This window comes from Lissotriton helveticus, chromosome 10, assembly GCF_964261635.1.
Source record: "Lissotriton helveticus chromosome 10, aLisHel1.1, whole genome shotgun sequence".
Classification (NCBI taxonomy): Eukaryota; Metazoa; Chordata; class Amphibia; order Caudata; family Salamandridae; genus Lissotriton; species Lissotriton helveticus.
The window spans coordinates 13,019,514-13,040,450 of NC_136071.1; the positions used below are offsets into that span (position 1 = coordinate 13,019,514).

Consider the following 20,937-nt stretch of genomic DNA (forward strand, 5'->3'; position numbering starts at 1 on the left):
CAGGAGGATCCACCTGCGCACTCTGCCACAAGTGTGGGGGGGGGGGGGGAGGGTCTCTTGACACGGTGCACCACCCTCCACCATACATTAGTCCTATCTTAGTTTTGTGTCCCCCCCCCCCCATACATGGTCTCTTTCCTCATCACTATTTCTTCTAGTACTGATGGCTGGAAGCAGTATATTCAGCCCCCACCTCACAAGTGCCCAAACTCCCAGTGACGTGGGGAGGTCTGTCAGAACTCCGTGATTTTGACGGAAATAGGATGCCGTCAAGTCGCTAATGGCTCCGCTCATCAATGGGCATCTGTGGTAGGGGGCATCTTTGATACCCAGCAGGTAGGTGCAGCAACTACCCCAGGTCCATATGTAAGTAACTCTGTACCCAAGTGCGTGAATCCATTGGCTCACCACCTCATCAGCATACCTCAGTTTGCCTATAGGGGAAATTCACAGCAGGTGGAGGTCGACTGCAGGCCCCGTAGAGTATGTCACCACACTATGCAGTCGCAGTTCTCCAGTGGTAAAGGATGCTATTTCTAGTGACTCTCCGAGGTGCAAGGTGGCCAGTTTCACCCAGACCATTTCTGATTCGCCGGCTGCTGATCACCTCAATTGCTTATGCTGCCAGTGTCCTCTGGTGTGCAGGAGACTGAGGTCTCTCGGCCTTCAGGCAGTCTAGACATCCTGTGATGCCTCTATTCAAGCCAGCAGTGCCCACTTGTCCCAACCTGGACCTCCAGCAGCCCCAGATTCACACCCCAGTCAGGGGGTGGGAGGGCAAGATCCGGGCACTAAGTGGCAGGATTGTCAGGATACTGTAGGAGAATAAGCGGGCCAATGGCAAGCTCCTTGCACGTCACGACTGCCATCTTGGCTACGCCCCCACCTATTCATACTTGACACTTGGTGGAAGCACCCTTTGTGCCTATCCCAAACATTTTGAAACAGGACCTAGGTTATGGGGAGATGAAAGACTTTAGAAGGAGAAAATGGTATGTTGACCCACTCATGGGGATTCAGATAAAGACTTGTTCCCTGAGCTAGGTTTTGACCTGTCCCCACTGTCGGTCTTGAACAGCTTGGATAGAGCGAACAATCACCACTGTCACATACATGGTTCTTTTGTGGTGCCAATCCACAAAGGATCTAGCACGCCTTCTTCGAGCCATATAAACATTAGCACCTTCGGTGGGCTTTCATCATTGTTGATCTCCTTTTGGTAGAAAAGAACAGGGCAGCCCACAAATGTACAAAGCAGGGTGGTAGAACTTCACCCATACATACAGCTTACTTGTATCCCAATTGTAAGTATCTTATCTTTTTCGATATTTCTTTACTTCACTGCCTTGATTGATAAATATTGCGTATTACTAGGATCTTAAGGTGCATGCTTTACTGTACAGGTGAACGAGGAGACTGGGAACAGGCGGCCAGTGATGCTCACTCTACTTCGCCTTCCACGCCTCGGGAAGAACTCTAAGAATGGAGGAAGCGTACAGGAACTGGAGAAAACCTTGGAGGAAGGGAAAGAAGTCGAACCAAAGCCTCAGGATGATAAAGAAAATGGTAGGTCTTTCTAGCCAGTCGGCGTCTGTAGGAAGCTGTTTTTTATGTTGTGGGCCAATGTAAGGGCACACCATGCAAAAAGCCCATCAGCCCTTTTTTGGTTGTAGGAAGCTGGCTCTTTATATTATATACTAATAATTGGCTATATCGTGTAAAGTGTCCCACAGAAGTGTCCAGCGCTCAATGTAAACCCAAAGTGCTCTATTTGTGGTAGTGTGGGCGAGCAGCCTTGGGCCGAACACAGAGGAATGTACGACAGGTGTTATACACACAGTGACCAATAAATGATGCAACTCAAAAAGGGAGATCACTAATTTTTGAAAAATAAGCTGCTTTCAAGATTTATTTTAAGACTAAGATGTATGTTAAAAGGTAATATTTTTCAACAAAAATACTCTTCACTCTAAAAAGTGGGCACTTAGTGCAATTTTTCAGTTATGCAATGTTAAACCTATGGGAGTAAAACAAGAATGCATTTTTGATGGTAAGTACACAGCTTACAAACCAGTCTTTGAGGTCTGTGGTCAACAGGCAAGTTTCAAATTAGTACCAAGGCTGCTCAACTAGTGGTATATGGGTGGCAGGGTGCAGAAGTCAAATTCGGGATTGGGAGCTCAGTGTTAACCAATGGAGACTGGAGGTGGTCAAAGTTGCACTGCTCACAGGTAAGTAAAGCATGTCCGGAGTCAATCTCCAAAAGTTAAGGTAAACAAGGTGCTTGGGGGTGCGTGGTGCCACAAGGCATCACCAAACTTACACACTCAGTGGCACGGGTCGCTGTGTGCCTACACAGTGTCTGGTGCCCAATGCAAATCAGTGTCAAGTCATGTCAGAATTTATATAGCGCACTACATACCCAGAGGGTCTCAAGGCGCTTGAGGAAGGGGGGGGGAGGTTTACTTATCGAATATCCAGGTTTTAAGTTGTTTTCTGAAGGCTAGGTGGTTTTGAGTAAGGCGGAGGTGGATGGGAAGGGAATTCCAGGTTTTGGCAGCTAAGTAGGAGAAGGATCTTCCCCCCCATGGTGGCTTTGTGGATGTGTGGAACAGCGGCGAGGGCTTGGTTGGATGAACGTAGCTGGCGGGTGGGGGTGTAAAAGGAAAGGCGCGTGTTGAGACAATCAGGTCCAAGTTCATATAGGGCTTTGTGTGCGTGGGTGAGGAGACAGAACGTTATTCTCTTGTTGACGGGGAGCCAGTGAAGGTCTTTCAGGTGTACGGAAATGTGGTCTGTGCGGGGGATGTCTAGTATGAGTCTGGCTGAAGCGTTTTGGATGCGTTGGAGTTTTTTCTGCAGTTTTGCGGTGGAACCGGCGTAAAGGGTGTGTTCGAGGCATGTGGGCTGCTAAATTCATATCTTATGCATAGATCGCCGCCTAGTGTTGGGTCCGGATGATTGCACATTGTTGTCCTGGAAGAGTCTTCGAAGTATCACGAGATAGGTGGCTCCTCCCCTGGACTACAGTGCGCATGGGCATCGACTCCATCCCCAGATTGTTTTTTTCCGCCATTGGGTTCGGATGTGGTTTCGACGGCTCCGTGTCGGAACCGATAAACTTTCATCTTAAGGCCAAAAGGCCTTCGTTACCTGTGTCGGTATTGTTTGCGTGCGGTCTCGAGCGTCGTCCGACTCTCTGAGCCGGATATCTACAGAGTCAAGTAACTCCTCGGACATCGAGGCCTTCTCGTAGCAGCAAGACCCGACGAACTTCACATGGAGCGGAGCCCGTTCAAGTTCTGCCCCGTCTGTGGATCCAAATATCCACACATCGATGTGCATCCGGTCTGCAATAAATGCCTGTCGCCGGACCACAACGAAGAAAACTGCATGGCCTGCTCCAAGTTCAGGTCCAAGAAGACGCTCAAGCTTCGGCGCGCGGTGCGCCTTGAGGCCCAGCGAGCGACCCCGGCACCCGACAACATATTCGACGACCCAGAGGAGGAAGGCGACAGCCATCATCTCCAGATTTCGCCACCGTCGACGGAGGTCCAGGCCGATCCAGAGGAATACATCGAAGGACAGGCCACGGACCTTGAATACGTCGAGGAGGTAGGGGACGACGAAGAAGTGTATGGGGCCGTGGAAGATAGCTCAGAGGAAGAGCTATGCCCCGAGGTCTACGTTATTGAGGCTCCGGTCACGGGATCGCCACTCGGCCTTACCCACGACCATGCACCGCTATCCCCGGCCCCCTCCCTCTGGCCCGGCCACGGAGACTCGAGCGGAGCCGCCATTGCACGTATCGAAACCGAAAGCGAAACCTTCGGATCCAACGGGACACAAGATGGCCGACGTCCAGTCGAAACCGAAACCTTCGTACTCGACTAAACCTAAGATGGCCGACGTCGTACAGAAAGTTTCAAAACATGCTCCATCTTCGACTCCGTCGACCTCCGGCCCACAAAAGTCGAAGAAGGCTGTTGAGACGACAGCACCGCAAAAGGTGCACAAACAACCCTCCACCAAGAAGGCCGTCCCTCAGGCATCGACCACGGTTGATCCGGCGCGGACGCCTAAACCTCTTGAGACGCCTTCGGACGCGGTTACGGCGCCGTCCGGTAAACGCACGGCTGACCCAAAGTCGACTAAAGGCCACGACCCAAAGGCCGCTGGCTCAACGCATCGGCACAAGGATGCGGGATCTGCTGCATCGGCGACAAAGCCTTCATCGGAGCACCGACGCATTGCGGCCGAAGATTCGTCGACGCCAGTACCGTCGACACCCAGCAAACCCGACGCCACCGAAGATCGGCCGTCTGTTCCAAAACCCGCTGCCTCCTTTACACAGCAGCTTACTGACTCCCTTAAACGTATAAAGGATAAGACTTTGTCGTCCACGGCTTCCACGCCATCGGCTCCGAAATTGGTGGACGCACCTCAAAAGTCCTCAAGCAAGCTCCTTTACACCCTGCCACCGAAGGTGGCCCCGAAGGCCTTCGCAACCACGTCGGTGCCAAAACCGTCGGATACGTCCACGCCAAAGGGCCTATCGGATCCGTATCTTGCCTCTGAGGAGCAATCTGAGCATTGCATCGATGCCTACACAGGGAAACTGACACCTTATAAAAGGAAAATCACTTCCCAACCACTGGAGTCATATGTTATTCCACTAAAGAAGAAGAGGCCAGCACAAGACATTCCTTCACTTGCTGAGCCTATTCTGCCACCACCGAGACGGAGTCCATCACCTTCACCCAACCAATCAGGAGGAGATGATGATGACCAACAGGACCAATACAATTTCCCGGTTGGCAATGACCCTGATGTTCAGCAGGACTCATATGGCGACACTGGGGACCAGAGTGGTCATCAGGTGGTACAAGATCCACAAGGCTTTGGGACACGTACTTCTCCAACAGAGGATTCTGCTGCATTTAATGCTTTACTCGAACGGGCAGCAGCAAATCATAATGTGGACATGCATGCTGACCCGGTAGAGGAAGACTTTTTATTTGACACTTTCTCCGTCTCAGAGAGAACAGTTAAAATACTTCCTATGCTCAAAGGTGTCCTTAAACATGCCCCAGAGATCTTTAAGGAGCCTACCAGGGCAAGGGTGGTGAACCCACGTATTGAGAAAAAATACAGGCCAGCACCTGGAGATCCTGCATATATTCGAGGACAGTTGCCCCTGGACTCGTTGGTGGTCGCCAATGCCCTCAAGAGGGCAAACTCCCAAACCACGGGTGAAGCTCCTCCCCCAGACAAGGAGTCGAAAGTGCTTGAGGCATCGGGCAAAAGGGTGGTGGCACAGGCTGCCAATGTATGGCGTATCGCAAACACGCATGCACTATTGGCACGATACGATAGGGCGCATTACGACACCCTAGAACAGCTCCTTCAACACCTACCTGATGAGTTTAAAGAAGCAGGCGAAATGCTCATACAAGAGGGAAAGCTTATCTCCAACGCTGCCATAAAGTGTGCACTTGATGTGGCAGATACAGCGGCTAGGGGGATTAACACTAGCGTCATGTTGAGGCGACAAGCTTGGCTTCGCATATCTGGATTTAAGCCTGACATCCAAACTACAATCCTCAACCAGCCCGTCAATCCGGACACCCTGTTTGGTCCAGATGTGGACACCACCCTTGAAAAGATTAAAAAAGACAACGAGACTGCTAAGTCCATGGGGGCGCTTCAGTCTCAGCAATTCAGGGGACACACTTTTCGTCGCTCAGGGGCACGTGGTGTTACCAGAGGACAATTGGGTCAACAAACAAAATACGCGAAGGGTGGTGCACAATCCTCATACCCCAAGCAGGGTAGAGGGGGTTACAGAGGTAACAGTGCCAAAGGCAGAGGCAGAGGTAACAACAACTCACGTTCCTCTGCCGCCAACAAACAGTGACGCTCTGTCACTGCCCCCCGACCATACAACACCGGTCGGGGGGAGACTCCAGCAGTTCCTGCCAGTCTGGACGTCCATCACCACGGACAGGTGGGTGAGAAAACGTATCCAGTACGGTTACTGTTTGGAGTTGACATCCATTCCTCCCAACATTCCCCCAAGACACCGTCCTATGTCGGCAGAGCACTTGCCCTTATTGCAGCAGGAAGTGCTAGTGATGCTGCAAAAAGGCGCAATCGAGCTCGTGCCAGTGGAAGAGGAAGGCACGGGGGTCTATTCCCTGTACTTCCTCATCCCAAAGGACGGATCCCTCAGACCTATTCTCGATCTACGCCCCCTCAACATGTACATACTGTCAGAACACTTTCACATGCTGACACTGCAACAAATCCTTCCCCTGCTCAATCAAGGGGACTTCCTAGCAACCTTGGACCTCAAGGATGCTTATTTCCACATCCCACTCCACCCATCCCACAGAAAATACCTCAGGTTTACCATTCTAAACAGGCACTATCAGTTCAAAGTCCTACCCTTCGGGGTGACTACTGCCCCCAGAGTGTTTACAAAGTGTCTGGCGACAGTGGCGGCGCACCTCAGGAGACAGAACATACATGTCTACCCGTACCTAGACTGGCTTGTTCAAGCAAAGTCGGAACAACAGTGCGCCGCAGACATGTCCCACACTATTCAACTCCTTCACAGCCTGGGGTTCTCGCTCAATTACCCAAAGTCGCACCTTCAACCAGCCCATGTGCGGCAGTATCTGGGCGCGACAATAAACACCCTGACTGCTATGGCTCAGCCAAACCCAGTCAGAATCAACAGCATTCAGTCGCTGTGCCAAAAGTTCAGACCACAACACTCCCTGCCAGCGAGAGTGTTCATGCAGTTGATAGGCATGATGGCTTCCTGCATCTTCATAGTCCCGCACGCGAGGTTGCACATGCGCCCTCTCCAAGAATGCTTGGCACATCAGTGGACACAGGCTCGGGGACAGCTAACAGACCTAGTGTTGGTGACCGGTCGGGCATACAACTCTCTGCATTGGTGGAATCCACACAACCTTTGCAAGGGCTGACCGTTCCACGAGCCAGTGCCACAGATAATCCTAACAGCGGACGCATCTCTCCAAGGATGGGGAGCTCATGTGCTCCACTACACGGTGCAAGGACTGTGGTCCACTCAGCAACAGAAGTTGCACATCAACTACCTAGAATTGATGGCAATCTTCATGGCGCTCAAGTCCTTCAAAGTACATCTATGCAACAAGGTCGTGTTGATCCGGACGGACAACATGACAGCCATGTACTACATCCAGAAACAGGGAGGTACTCACTCGCCACAGCTGTCTCATCTGGCTCAGAGCATGTGGAAGTGGGCCATTCAGAGGAACATCTTCCTCATGGCGGAACACCTCCCGGGCAAGGACAATCAGATGGCGGATCTGCTCAGCAGGTACAGCCATCAAATGCACGAGTGGGAGATACATCCATCAGTACTCCACCCGTACTTCCAGCAGTGGGGTCATCCACAGATAGACCTCTTTGCCACAAGGGAAAACGCAAAATGCCAAAGCTTTGCCGCCAGGTTCCCTCACCCGGAATCGCAGGGGAATGCGATATGGATGAACTGGTCAGGCAAATTTGCGTACGCTTTTCCCCCAGCGCCTCTCATTCCGCTGGTGGCAAGAAAGCTAAAGCAACACTCCATGACTCTCATCCTGGTTGCTCCAACATGGGCACGCTAACCATGGTACACCACGTTTCTAGAACTTTCCGTGGTACCGCATCAAAGGCTGCATCTCACATCCCGGCTCTTGACGCAGAACCATGGCGACATTCAGCATCCAGATCCGCAACAGCTCAATCTGGCGATCTGGCTCCTGAGGTCTTAGAATTTGGCTACCTCAACCTGCCACCGGAATGCATGGACATCATCCGGGAGGCACGTAAGCCCACTACCCGAGCTTGCTATGCAGCTAAGTGGAAGCGTTTTGTCATGTACTGTGCAGACAACAAAATCAACCCGCTAGATGCATCCATTCCTAACATCATCTGCTATTTGTTACATCTTTACAAATGCAATCTAGCGTACGCTTCCATTCGGATACATTTATCCGCCATAGCGGCTTATCTCCAGAATAGGCAACACCTCTCTGTTTTCAGGGTGCCTGCCATTAAAGCCTTCCTAGAAGGACTGAAGCGAGTCATTCCTCCAAGAACACCACCAGCTCCAGTGTGGAACCTCAATGTGGTCCTCACTAGGCTGATGGGCCCACCTTTTGAGCCACTGCATTCCTGCGAGATTCAGTTTCTCACATGGAAAGTGGCTTTTCTCATTGCTATCACGTCGCTCAGACGTGTAAGTGAGCTGCAAGCGCTCACAATCCAAGAGCCATTCATACAAATACATTCCAACAGGGTAGTGCTCCGCACTAACCCCAAATTCCTTCCTAAAGTGGTATCACAGTTTCATCTCAACCAAACTATTGACCTGCCTGCATTCTTCCAAAACCCACAAACGGTAGCAGAAAGAATGCTTCATACATTAGACGTTAGGAGGGCGCTAATGTACTACATAGACAGAACACAAAACTTTAGAAAGACACAACAACTTTTTGTTGCCTTCTCAGCACAGCACAAAGGCAACCCTATTTCCAAAGCAGGAATAGCCAGATGGATTGCTAAGTGCATTCAAATCTGTTATCAAAAGGCTAAACGCACCTTAACAATACCCCCAAGGGCGCACTCCACGCGCAAATTGGGGGCCTCCATGGCTTTCCTAGGGAACATTCCCTTAGAAGACATTTGTAGAGCAGCCACATGGTCTACACCACACACATTTACCAAACATTACTGTGTGGATGTGCATTCAAAACAGCAAGCAGCTGTAGGACAGGCTGTTCTCAAGACACTCTTTCAAGCTTCTGCAGCTGGCACGGGCAACCGCCGTTAATGGAGGGACTGCTATGTATTCTATGCATAAGATATGAATTTAGCAGCCCACATGCCTCGAACTGAATATGCTACTTACCAGTATGCATCTGTTCTTGGCATGTAGGGCTGCTAACATTCATATCGCCCGCCCTCCTCCCCGGTGCCCGTAGCGGCTGCAGACACTCTTGCATTCATCATTAGCATGGACATCCTTTACACTGTTTCACTCCATCTCTGCCACAATGGCTAAAAACAATCTGGGGATGGAGTCGATGCCCATGCGCACTGTAGTCCAGGGGAGGAGCCACCTATCTCGTGATACTTCGAAGACTCTTCCAGGACAACAATGTGCAATCATCCGGACCCAACACTAGGCGGCGATCTATGCATAAGATATGAATGTTAGCAGCCCTACATGCAAGAACAGATGCATACTGGTAAGTAGCATATTCATTCCGTAGTCCAGACGGCTTGTAACCAGTGCGTGGGTAACCGTTTTTCTTGTTTCGGTGGGGATCCAGCGGAATGTTTTTTTTGAGCATGCGTAGGATGTTGAAGCATGATGATGAGACGGCGTTGACTTGTCTGGTCATCGAGAGTGAGGAGTCCAGTATGATGCCCAGGTTCCGTGCGTGGTCCGTCGGTATGGGGGCTTTTCCTAGGGTCGTTGGCCACCAAGAGTCGTCCCAGGCGGAAGGGGATGAACCTAGGATGAGGACTTCCGTTTTGTCCGAGTTCAGTTTCAGACGGCTGTGCTTCATCCACTCGGCTACTTCTTTCATCCCTTCATGTAGGTTGGTTTTGGCGGTGGTTGGGTCTTTGGTGAGTGAGAGGATCAGCTGAGTGTCATCAGCGTAGGAGATGATGTTGAGGTTGTGTTGACGTGCGATGGTTGCGAGGGGGCTCATGTAGACGTTGAAGAGGGTGGGGCTGAGTGATCCTTGCGGGACGCCGCAGATGACTTCGGTGGTCTCTGACTTAAAAGGGGGGAGGCGGACTCTCTGAGTTCTTCCAGCGAGGAACGAAATGATCCAGTCCAGTGCTTTTCCTTGAATTCCGATGTTTCTGAGGCGTTGTATCAGGGTGCTATGGCAGACTGTGTCGAAGGCTGCGGAGAGGTCAAGGAGGATGAGGGCGACTGTGTCTCCGTTGTCCAGTAGTGTTCGAATGTCGTCTGTTGCTGCGATGAGGGCGGTCTCGGTGCTGTGTTTGGCTCGGAAGCCAGACTGTGAGGAGTCGAGTGATTTGTTGGTTTCGAGGAAGGCGGCGAGCTGATTGTTGATGGCTTTCTCGATGACTTTTGCAGGGAATGGGAGGAGCGAGATGGGGCGGTAGTTTTTGAGTTCGGTGGGGTCAGCTGTGGGTTTCTTCAGAAGGGCGCTGAGTTCGGCGTGTTTCCAGCTTTCTGGGAATGTTGCGGAGTGAAGGGAGCAGTTGATGACATCTCGGAGATGGGGTGCGATAATGGAGTCAGCTTTGTTGAAGATGTGATGGGGGCATGGGTCTGTGGGGGATCCTGAGTGGATGGAGTTCATCAGGCGAATGGTGTCTTCTGTGGTGATTGGGTTCCAGTCGAAAAGGTTATTTGGAGGAGGTACAGGGTCGGAGGTGAGTGGTGTGGACTGGTTTACGGGTTGGTTGTCAAAGCTGTTATGAATGTCGGCGATTTTGTCATGGAAGAATGAGGCGAGGGAGTCGCAGAGGACTTGAGAGGGGGTGATGTCGTTAGAGCCGGTGGTGGGGTTGGTGAATTCTTTGATGTTGAAAAGTTCCATGCTGTTGTGGGCGTTGTTGTCTAGTCGGTCTTTGAGTGCTGATTTCTTGGCTGTCCGGATTAGTTGGTGGTGTTTGCGGGTGGCGTTTTTGAAGGCGGCTTGGGTGATAGTGTTTGGGTCTGTTTTCCAAGTTTTCTCAAGAGAACGACAGAGCTTCTTGGATTTCTTAAGGTCATCGTTGAAGCAGGGGACGTTCTTGCTTCCTTGCTTGATTTGATGTTTTTTCAAAGGTGCTAGTTTGTCGGCGGTTTGGGTTAACTATTGTGTGAGGTTGATGGCGGCTTGGTTAGGGTTGGTTGAATAGGCAGGGGGTTTTTGAAGAAGCGATGTTGAGATCTGGTCGGTGGTAATTTTGTTCCAATTTCTTCGCAGAGTTGGTTGAGGGTGGTTGTGGATCGAGGTCTTATTGTAAATGAAGTGGATGCAACTGTGGTCCGTCCAGTGGATGGGTGTGGTGTGAGTGAAGGAGATATGCTTGCTGGAAGTGAAGATAGGGTTGAGTGTGTGTCCTGCATAGTGTGTGGGGGTATTAACAAGTTGTTTGAGTCCGAGATTGGCGAGATTGTCCAGAAGGGTGGTAGTGTTACTGTCGTTGCTCTTTTCCAGATGGAAATTGAGGTCTCCCAGTAGAATGTATTCTTCCGAGGGGAGGGCGTGTGGGGTGATGAAGTCAGTGATGTCTTCGCTGAATTTTGTACGGGGTCCTGGTGGCCTGTAGAGGAGGGTGCCTCTGAGAGTGGTCTTGGGGTCGGTGTGGATCTGGAAGTGAAGGTGTTCGGCGATAGTGAGATTGTCTTCTGAACTGGTTGAGACGTGGATGGTGTTCTTGTGGACGATGGCGATGCCTCCTCCTGTTTGAATGGTGCGGTCCTTACGGATGATCTTGTAGCCGTCTGGGATGGCAATGGTGATGTCTGGAGCTGAAGAGGCATTCATCCAGGTTTCTGTTAGGAAGGCGATGTCCGGAGAAATGGTGTCGAGTAGATTCCAAAGGTCGATGGCGTGTTTGTGAACCGAGCGGGTGTTGAGAAGGATGCATTTAAGGTGGTTGGTGTTGAATCTCTGTTTGGTGTTTGTTGGTTTGGTGTGGGTCTTGATGCAGGTGAAATTGCAGGAGTGGCAGCTGAAGGGTCCATGGGTGTGTCCTGGTGCTGCTTGGGCGCAGTTAGGGAGTCAGCCGGGGTTTAGTGCTAAGAGGGTGGAGGCGTCGTATGTAATGCGGGAGGGGTGGGTGATGCGGGGACAAGGGGTCTGGCGCTGGGCGCGGTCCAGTCGCGGACGGGCGTAGACGGGCTTACCTTTGGCGCACCTTCGGCACGCATGGGGCGCGACCGCTGCGTGAGAAAGCATCTGGCATAAATGGATAGTGGAAGGGGAGGGGCGAGGGAGGGTCAGCAGGGAGGCGGGATCGGTCGGAGAGGACGGACTCCGAGGCACAAACAACAAACAAAATGGCATCCAAGTCAAATTGCATAATTCAAGGGGCACACCGAGTGAATGGCGGCTTCACAACACGGTAAAATGAAAGTTAAACACTCGCCAATGCTTGCACACACGAGCGCAATGCTAAGTGGCAGCTGGCAGAGACAACAGCTGAGCATGCGCGTGTAGCACCACGCTAGTGCTTCAATCGGCAAAGCGCTAGTAAATGAAAATTATGCACATGCTTGGTCTACTGTTGCATGCAGCGCAATGACAAGCAGTGGGTTTAAAAGCACAAATCACAGGCAGGGATCACAGGCTGGGTAGCAATACGATACCACTGGAGCAGGGAGCAGGGAGCGACCGCTTCTGAGAGCGTCAGGACGGTCACGACGTTTCTGGGGGTGGGGGATAGGTTATGTACTTCGTGGGAGGGAGGGTCAGCAGGGAGGCGAGATCGGTCGGAGAGGACGGGCTCCGAGGCACAAACAACAAACAAAATGGCATCCAAGTCAAATTGCCTAAATCAAGGGGCACACCGAGTGAATGGCGTCTTCACAACACGGTAAAATGAAAGTTAAACACTCGCCAATGCTTGCACACACGAGCGCAATGCTAAGTGGCAGCTGGCATAGACAACAGCTGAGCATGTGCGTGTAGCACCACGATAGTGCTTCAATCGACAAAGCGCTAGTAAATGAAAATTATGCACACGCTTGGTCTACTGTTGCATGCAGCGCAATGACAAGCAGTGGGTTTAAAAGCACAAATATCACAGGTGGGAGATGGGTTTTGGAGAAGGGCTGCAGGCTCAAGCCAGGAGGCTGAACGAACAAAACCCATAACTGCCCAGATAAGTTCTAATGCTAGGGAACGTTGGGACACCATAGGTAGAGCTCTGCAAGGACCTGAGGCTTCGGCTTCAGGGGTATCCTTTTCCGACTGGAACAGCTTACCGGGCAGGTTGCGGTGAGGGTGTGTCTTTGGATTGAGGCTGCATGTGTCTATGTAAAGTCCAGCAGGGCTCCGCCCACTGAGGACTCTGACTTGCTGGGGAACCTTTGCAGGACTGGTAGGCCACTTGGACTCAGGCCGTGGGCTGGTGCTGAGGTGGGTCTGGAGGCAGTTCCGCAGGGCACAGTTTTTAATTTAAATGTGGTTTCTTCTTGGACAGTTCTGCTGGCCACAGGAATATCTTGATCTTTATAGAAGACAGGCTGTCCTCCCAGGACTTTTGTAGGTTGCTGGGCCTGCAGAACGAGTTGACTTTTGGTAGCAAGGTCTAAAGACGACAGGCTGGCAGGGCTGGCGCAGAGTCAATTGCTGGTCCTTCTTCCTTTCTGTTGCATCTTTTAGGCATCCAGGCTTCGTAGCTTGTCAGGAATCTGATTTTATGGTCTGGTGGGTGCACCGAATTGCTAGATTTAAGGGAGTGACAGGTAGGGACTAATGGGTTCCTTATCTGGGGTGTTAATACCCTCTATTATGCCACCCTTGTGTGGAAGGGGGCATAGCATTAGGCCTGATTTAATAAATCTGACCATCTTCAAGAGAGTGGGCACTGAAAAATGTGCTGCACTTCATCTCCAGCACCTGAGGGGTGGAGTTGATGAAGGGAGGCACACCTCCTTTTCTTCCTAAGTTTTCATGCCGGTTCCCCCAACAAAATGGGGGGTTTAAACCAGGGGCTGCCAGCTGCTGGTAGCAGCGGAGGCTTGTGAGAAGGTGGCCTGATCTGCAGTGCTCACTATTCTAGTGATCACTATGTATCAGTCCAAACAACCCTTATTGATGATTGGTTGTAAGTCAACCTTATAGACCAGCTATCCTAGTAGCGTGGACAAAAGCAGTCTAAGGCTAAGACTCTAGAGGGCGTGTTAAGCCAGCTGTTTTACCATCACATTACCCCTTGAACACCAAGTGAAAGGACACCACACAAGTTGTTATGAAAATAAACAGATATTTATTTATAACAAGACTACCCTGGCTCTTTATGAGACAGGGAGCTAAGCACACAACAAAACTCTTACGAAAATACTTTAAGTCGCACAATTTACACAAATGCCCTAGGGGCACGAAAAACCATATACTCAGTAAGTGGAATGCGAACTTGCTAGCAGGTAAGTAATACTTTTCTAGACTCAGGAATCGCTAGGCCTACAATTCTAAACACTGTGATTAGATGCAGGAGGCCTGTGGACGTCGTGTGCAGAGTGGGAACTCTCACGCGTAAGGCGGGAAAAAGTCTATGGAGGCTAGCAGTTGCAAAGTTACTGTTCTCGGGCGAACCCGACTAGGTGGGTCGAAAACGGGAGTGGATCCGAACACTTAGGGTGTTGGACTATGCTGGAGCACCGGAGTACTCGGGTTACCTAGCCCAGGGGCTGCGGCTGCATAGGGTTGAAGTTGCCAGGGGTGGCATAATACATGCTGCAGCCCCTGGTAGGCCCTGGGTACACCTATGCCCTGGGCACCTAAGGTACTCTGTACAGGGACTGATAAGGTGACTCAGTATCCAATTAGATATGTACCTAAGGTACATGGAATCCATTTTACAGATAGAGCAGTAGGCCTGGGGCCCTGAATAGCAGGGTCCCAGGTCAACTAAGTCAGAAAACCAGCAAAACACCAGGCAAAAAGTTGGGGGCAACCATAGTCAGGGATCTACCTTCCTACAAGGCTGAGGTCGCATTTCAAAGGCGGCAAGGCCCTTAAAGCTTCCCTTTTGAGCACGATCTCTTCCTGGGGAAGGAAGTGGCACACCTCTGCCCAGAATAGGCTTTTGTTTCTGGCCTTCGAGAGCAGGGGCTCTCGTCCTAGGGGGTCTAGAAACATGTCTGGTGGTGGCAGGCTGCCTAAAGCCAGTCTGAGACCTCACCAGGGTTAGTCGGTATTCAGGGGGCACTTCTGAGGTCTCCTTGTGTTATAAATCCATCACTGGCATCAGTGTTGGTTTATTAAGAAGAGTTGTTTGATACCTGTAGAAAGGTAGATCCCTGACTATGGTTGCCCCCAACTTTTTGCCTGGTGTTTTGCTGGTTTTCTGACTTAGTTGACCTGGGGCCCTGCTATTCAGGACCCCAGGCCTACTGCTCTCTCTGTAAAATGGATTCCATGTACCTTAGGTACATATCTAAATTGGATACTGAGTCACCTTATCAGTCCCTGTACAGTGTACCTTAGGTACCCAGGGCATAGGTGTACCCAGGGCCTACCAGGGGCTGCAGCATGTATTATGCCACCCCTGGCTGGCCTGGCTGGCCATCCAAATCTGACACAACTGGATGCTTGACAGCTGGGGCAAGGTGGTGAAATCACCCTTTGCTTTAGATATAGTATTCCTATATCTAAACCTAAAATGGACACATATATTCCTATCAGTCACTCCTATGGCAGGCCTTAACAATCCTGAAGGCAGAGTGCGTGGAATAATGTGAAATGGTGCTCTGGCATGAGCTGAGCCTGTTTGCAGCTTGCGGAACCAAGTCCTAATAGCTGTTCCATGATAACGCTATACCATATACTCTTAAGTGCATTATGTACCTCGCGGTCATATGCTAACTTTGGTATAACATTATCAAAACATGTCGAGTAAGGTGTCATACGAATTGGAATACTAACCCCTCGCCAATTCTGGTGACGGGGTTAGCATTCCACCCTTCTAGAGGGACACGACATGTTGGTAACCTGTAACCCCGGTTAAAGCCAGACATAGCCTCAGCTCCACAAGATGGATGCTGCCACCGAGACACTAGTCTGCCCTCCTGCTGCTGGGAGTCCTCCCAGCCCAGGAGGCAAGGACAAAGGGTTTCCTGCCAGGGGCGGTGCCAGCACCGTCCCAGACAGGATTTTGTGTATCCTAGGTAGGCAGGGCTTTAGAGGAAGGTGACTGCAAGTGGCGCCCCGGTGCTCACTGTGCATATGCCGTCTAGAACCAGTTCCAGGGGCACACCAGCCCCTGAGCTGGGGAAAGCTCAGGGGCTGGTGTGAGCCCCTTCCTAGTCCCACCCATAGGGCAGGACTTAGTCACGTGCCAGCCCCCTTTTGCAGGATAAAGGTAGGAGCAGGCCCCCTTCCAAATTAGATCATCTTTGAATCCTGAACCGACTTTCCACGAAAGGAACTCAAGACTCTTCCTAAGATTTCTCCCTTGTGACTAAGGAGTAGTCACCCTGCAGCAGCAGGCACCATCCAAGCATCGCGGTCTGCTGCAAGTCTCTCCTCCGGATCAAGACTGCCCAGCTCGACGAGAACCGGCTTCCCTGGCACCTCTGACCTCAACCTGCATCTTCAGCCCAGCTGAGACCCGTAGGTGTGACGAGACCTCGAGGGACCGGCCATCTTCAAGACTGCACGACGCTTGCCCAGCACGACCACCGAGTGACCCTCGACTGAGTGCTTTGGGGTAAGAGAAGCCCCGACCCTAAGCAGCTCCAGCACCGAAGTTCAGCCCCCTTGCATCCACGAGATCTGCGTGGGGCCCTTCTGCTCTTTGCTGCTCACCGCGTTGTCCAGGTCACTTGCCCGTTGGCTAGTGGCCCTCTGACGACGAACTCCGACGACAAACACCGCTGGTCTGGTTGCTCCAGACTGGCCCTTGCTCCCCTCCAACAGAGGAGCACCCTGGACCCTCCTGGTCCACTCCAGACGCCATTTTAAGTCCACCGCGTGGGCTTGCATTTGCCAAGACTTGTTGCCCCAATCCTGGGTCCAGCGACGTCGACAGCAGATATCTTCGTGGGACAGCTCGCACCTCCATCCTGGTCGCCGACAACGCCTCCTGGTCCGAGAGACTGCAGAGCCCAGCAGCGCCCACTCACCTGGTCGAGGTGACTTCGTCCGGTGCCACTCTGGTGCCCACCTAAATCACTGGCTAGTGATTCAGAACTTGGTCCCCTCTGCTTACAGGTCTCCTTCTTCCCCGATCCAGGCTTGGATCCCCACGAACTTCTTCACTGGTCGCCTGCCAGCAACTTCTTCCTTCAGGCTCCTGGTTCATCAACGAAGAAACCCGACGACATTTGAACCCTATGCAGCCGCAGCCCCTGGGCTAGGTAAACCGAGTACTCCGGTGCTCCAGCGTAGTCCAACCCTCTAAGTGTCTAGATCCACTTTCGTTTTTGACCTACCTAGTCGGGTTCGCCCGAAAACACTAACTTTGCTTTTACTAGCCTCCATAGACTTTTTCCCGCCTTACGCGTGAGAGTTCCCACTCTGCACACAACGTCCCTAGGCCTCCTGCTTGTAATCTAAAGGTTCAGTAGTCCAGTCCTAGCGATCCTAAAGCCTATGAGAATAGTTACTTACCTGCTAGTAATTTGCATTCCACTTTTGTAATATATGGTTTTTCGTGCCCCTCGGGCATTTGTGTAAATTGTGCGACTTTAAGTATTTCTTCAAGAGTTTTGTTGTGTGCTTAGCTCCCTGTCTCATAAAGAGCCAGGGTAGTCTTGTTATAAATAAATACACTTTATTTTTCATAACAACTTGTGTGGTGTCCTTTCACTTGGTGTTCAAGGGGTAAATGTGATGGTAAAACAGCTGGCTTAACACGCCCTCTAGAGTTTAGCCTAAAGACTGCACGTGTCCATTCTACTAGGATAGCTGGTCTATCAGGTTGACTTACAACCAAACATCAATAAGGGTTGTTTGGACTGATACAAAGTGTTCACTAGAATAGTGAACATTATATATCAGGCCAACTTCTCACAATGTGTTTCCTGCGTTCCAGTTTGGAATCGAATTTCCTTCGGCGCGTAATCCTCACCCAGTTCGACGGTATTGTCTCGATCGCAATCCACAACGAGATTCTCTACCAACTTCGAAGTCTTCAATTCCGGTCGTCGACGAAGGCCTTCGGGCCTACCTAGGCCTCACTTTCTGGCTCATGGAAAGGACGCCATTCAAGAAGTGTCAATGTGGGTCGAAGTTTCCCCACACCGACCTACATGAGGTGTGCAACCAGTGCTTTTCTCTGGATCATGAGGCCAAAGACTGTTCAGCGTGTGCATCATTCCGCTCCAAGAAGACCATTTGGGACCGACTAGCTCGAAGAACTATGGCTCGCTCGTCGGCTTCGATTCCCGACGACATCTTCGAAGAGGGCGTCAACGTGCCAGAACACCAGCACGCCGAGGAGAGTATCGGATCATCAGATGCCGAAGACTCCGATGTCTAGGAAGTCACTCCAGCTCAACGGGTCGTAAGTAAGACCGTCGACCCCACCACTTCCTCGACACCATCAAAAAAGGCTTCAGTCACACCCTCACCTCCGGGTGCACACCGAGAGACTGCTTCCTTAGGGCCTGGCAAAGAAACTCCTAAAGCTTTCAGGCGGCTCAGGCTCGAGTCAGCCTACTTCCGGTGCCGACACCAAAGAAAAATCCATCTTAATCTTCCACGCCGACTATTGCTTCGACACCCAAGCACACGGCGCCGAAGACTAGCTGCGGTTCATCCTTGCCGAAACCGCACTCGGAGCAGCGTAAACAATCAATCAAAGCTCCAGATTCACATGCATCGGAGCTGAAAACTTTCGGAATCGAAAAAACAGGTTCCTGTAAAAGACACTTTGAAAGGGCACACTCCTATGCCAACTGCCGACTCGGTATCTAAAAAACCTACGGAGTCGAAAATTTCGACGCCAAAGGATCTACCTTGCTCACGAGCTCTTTGTACCGGATCCACAACGAAAAACTCTTGTAAAGGATCCCAAAACTGGACAATTGACTCTCAGCTCCAAGAAGAGACCGCTTGAGGCACCAGCACCTCCTCCCCCTGCAAAGAAGAGACATTGCAACCTCTCCATTAAGGGGCCCTTCTCCTCCACCTCCCCATACTGTTCCTACTCATACACAATGTCCACCACAGCATTCACCTACACCATCTCCTAACCCAGACGATGATGTACACACAGACTCTGATTATGAAGGTGGGGGTGCACATTACCCAACACAGGCTAATAGTCCCTCTGTCACCTAATACATGGGATGATTACAACACCCCTGATGTGCCTTGCGTCTCACAAGATGATGTATACCCTTCCAGACCTTTCCCACCAGAGGACACCATAGGTTTTAACCTGCTAGTCCAGAGAGCTGCACAATACCATGGGGTGGACTTACACACTGATGCAGTGAAGGAAGACTTCCTATTACACTTTTGGCAACACACAAAGGTCTACGGCCATCTTACCAATGCTTAAGGGAGTCGTCGAGCACGCAACAGAGGTTTTTAAAGACCCCCGTTAGAGCTACGGTCCTCAATCCCTGCATTGAGAAAATATATAAAGCTGCCCCTGCAGACCCAGCTTATATTAAAGGCCCAGCACGATTAGATTCTTTAGTGGTATCCAATGCACGCAAACGTGCTAATTCCCAACAGGTGAAGCCTCACCGCCAGACAAAGAATCTAAACTCCTTGACGCCTCTGGCAAAAGAACAGCGGCACAAGCAGCTAACATCTGGCACATTGCCAACACCCAAGCGTTGCTGGCAAGATACGACGGGGCACATTATGATGAACTAGATACCATAATGCAGCATTTACCAGACAAATACAAAAACTGGGCTAATGAACTTATACAGGAAGGTAAAAATATCACTAATACTTCCATCCGTTGTGCCCTAGAAGCTGCAGATACTGCCTCAAGGGCAATCAATACCAGCACCTTACTACGCAGATATGCCTGGCTACGTATTTCAGGTTTTAAACCTGAGGTACAAAATTCCATCCTTAATCAGCCATTTGATGAGGCACACTTATTTGGCCCAAATGTTGACGTGTCTTTGGAAAAAATGAAGAAAGACAGACACGGCATAATCTATGGGAGCCTTGCAGCAGCAAGCTCCCAGACGTTCTTTTTGTCGCTCATCGTACAGAGGCAACACAAGAGGCTTCTCCTCAAAGTCCCTCCTCTTCTTACAAAACCCCTGGCCAATCCACATTCACCAAGAGCTACCAGAGAGGGGGTTACAGGGGTAACAACAACAAAGGCTGAAGTAAAAACACCTGCCTCCACCCCTACCCAATGACTCCCCCCCCCCCCCCCCCCCCCCCAACATTCCACTCCTGTGGGGGGAAGACTCCAACAATTCCTGCCTGCGTGGATCAACTTCACATCAGACAGGTGTGTGCAACAAATTATCCATTCAGGTTACTGTCTAGAATTAACATCTACCCCCCAAACATACCACCCAAACAGCGTCTAATGTCACAAGAACATCTATCACTGTTAAAGCAAGAAGTGGTATCTCTGCTACAAAAAAGTGCAATAGAACCAGTTCCTCTGCACCAGCAAAAGAAGGGGGTTTACTCTCTATTTTCCAATCCCAAAGAAGGACGGCTCTCTAAGGCCTATTTTAGACATCAGACCGCTAAACATATACATAGTCAGACCATTTTCACATGGTCACACTCCAGCAAGTCCTTCCTCTCGTCACAAGACGACTTCCTGGCTACTCTAGACCTCAAGGACGCATACTTCCACATTCCCATTCACAAAGCTCACAGGAAGTATCTCAGATTTGTAATAGGCCGGCAGCACTACGAATTCAAAGTACTCCCAATCGGAGTCACAACATCACCAAGGGTGTTCACCAAGTTCTTGGCAGTAGTGGCAGCGCATCTACGAAGACAGCACATCTAAGTCTTCCTGTACCTCGACGACTGGCTCATAAAAGCCAGTTCACACAATCAGTGCGTAAAACACACTCATGCCACCATCCTGCTGCTCGACAACTTGGGGTTCACAATAAACCACACCAAGTCTCATCTGCAACCATCCAAAGTACAACAGTACCTCGGTTCCACAATAAACACCTCAACAGCGCTAGCTTATCCCACTCCAGCAAGGATAGCCAGCATGCAAACTCTTCTCACAAAGTTT

The 20,937-nt window shown here is 50.8% G+C and overlaps 1 protein-coding gene across 2 annotated transcripts in view; it reads left to right on the forward strand.

Moving 5' to 3' along the window:
- HUWE1 (HECT, UBA and WWE domain containing E3 ubiquitin protein ligase 1) overlaps positions 1-20,937 on the forward strand; it is a 1,655,742-nt gene that overhangs the window by 718,006 nt on the left and 916,799 nt on the right. For both annotated transcript variants that reach the window (XM_078664564.1, XM_078664565.1), the window contains one exon: positions 1,404-1,566. In XM_078664564.1, the coding sequence (XP_078520690.1) occupies positions 1,404-1,566 (163 nt within the window). The remainder of the gene's footprint in view (positions 1-1,403; positions 1,567-20,937) is intronic.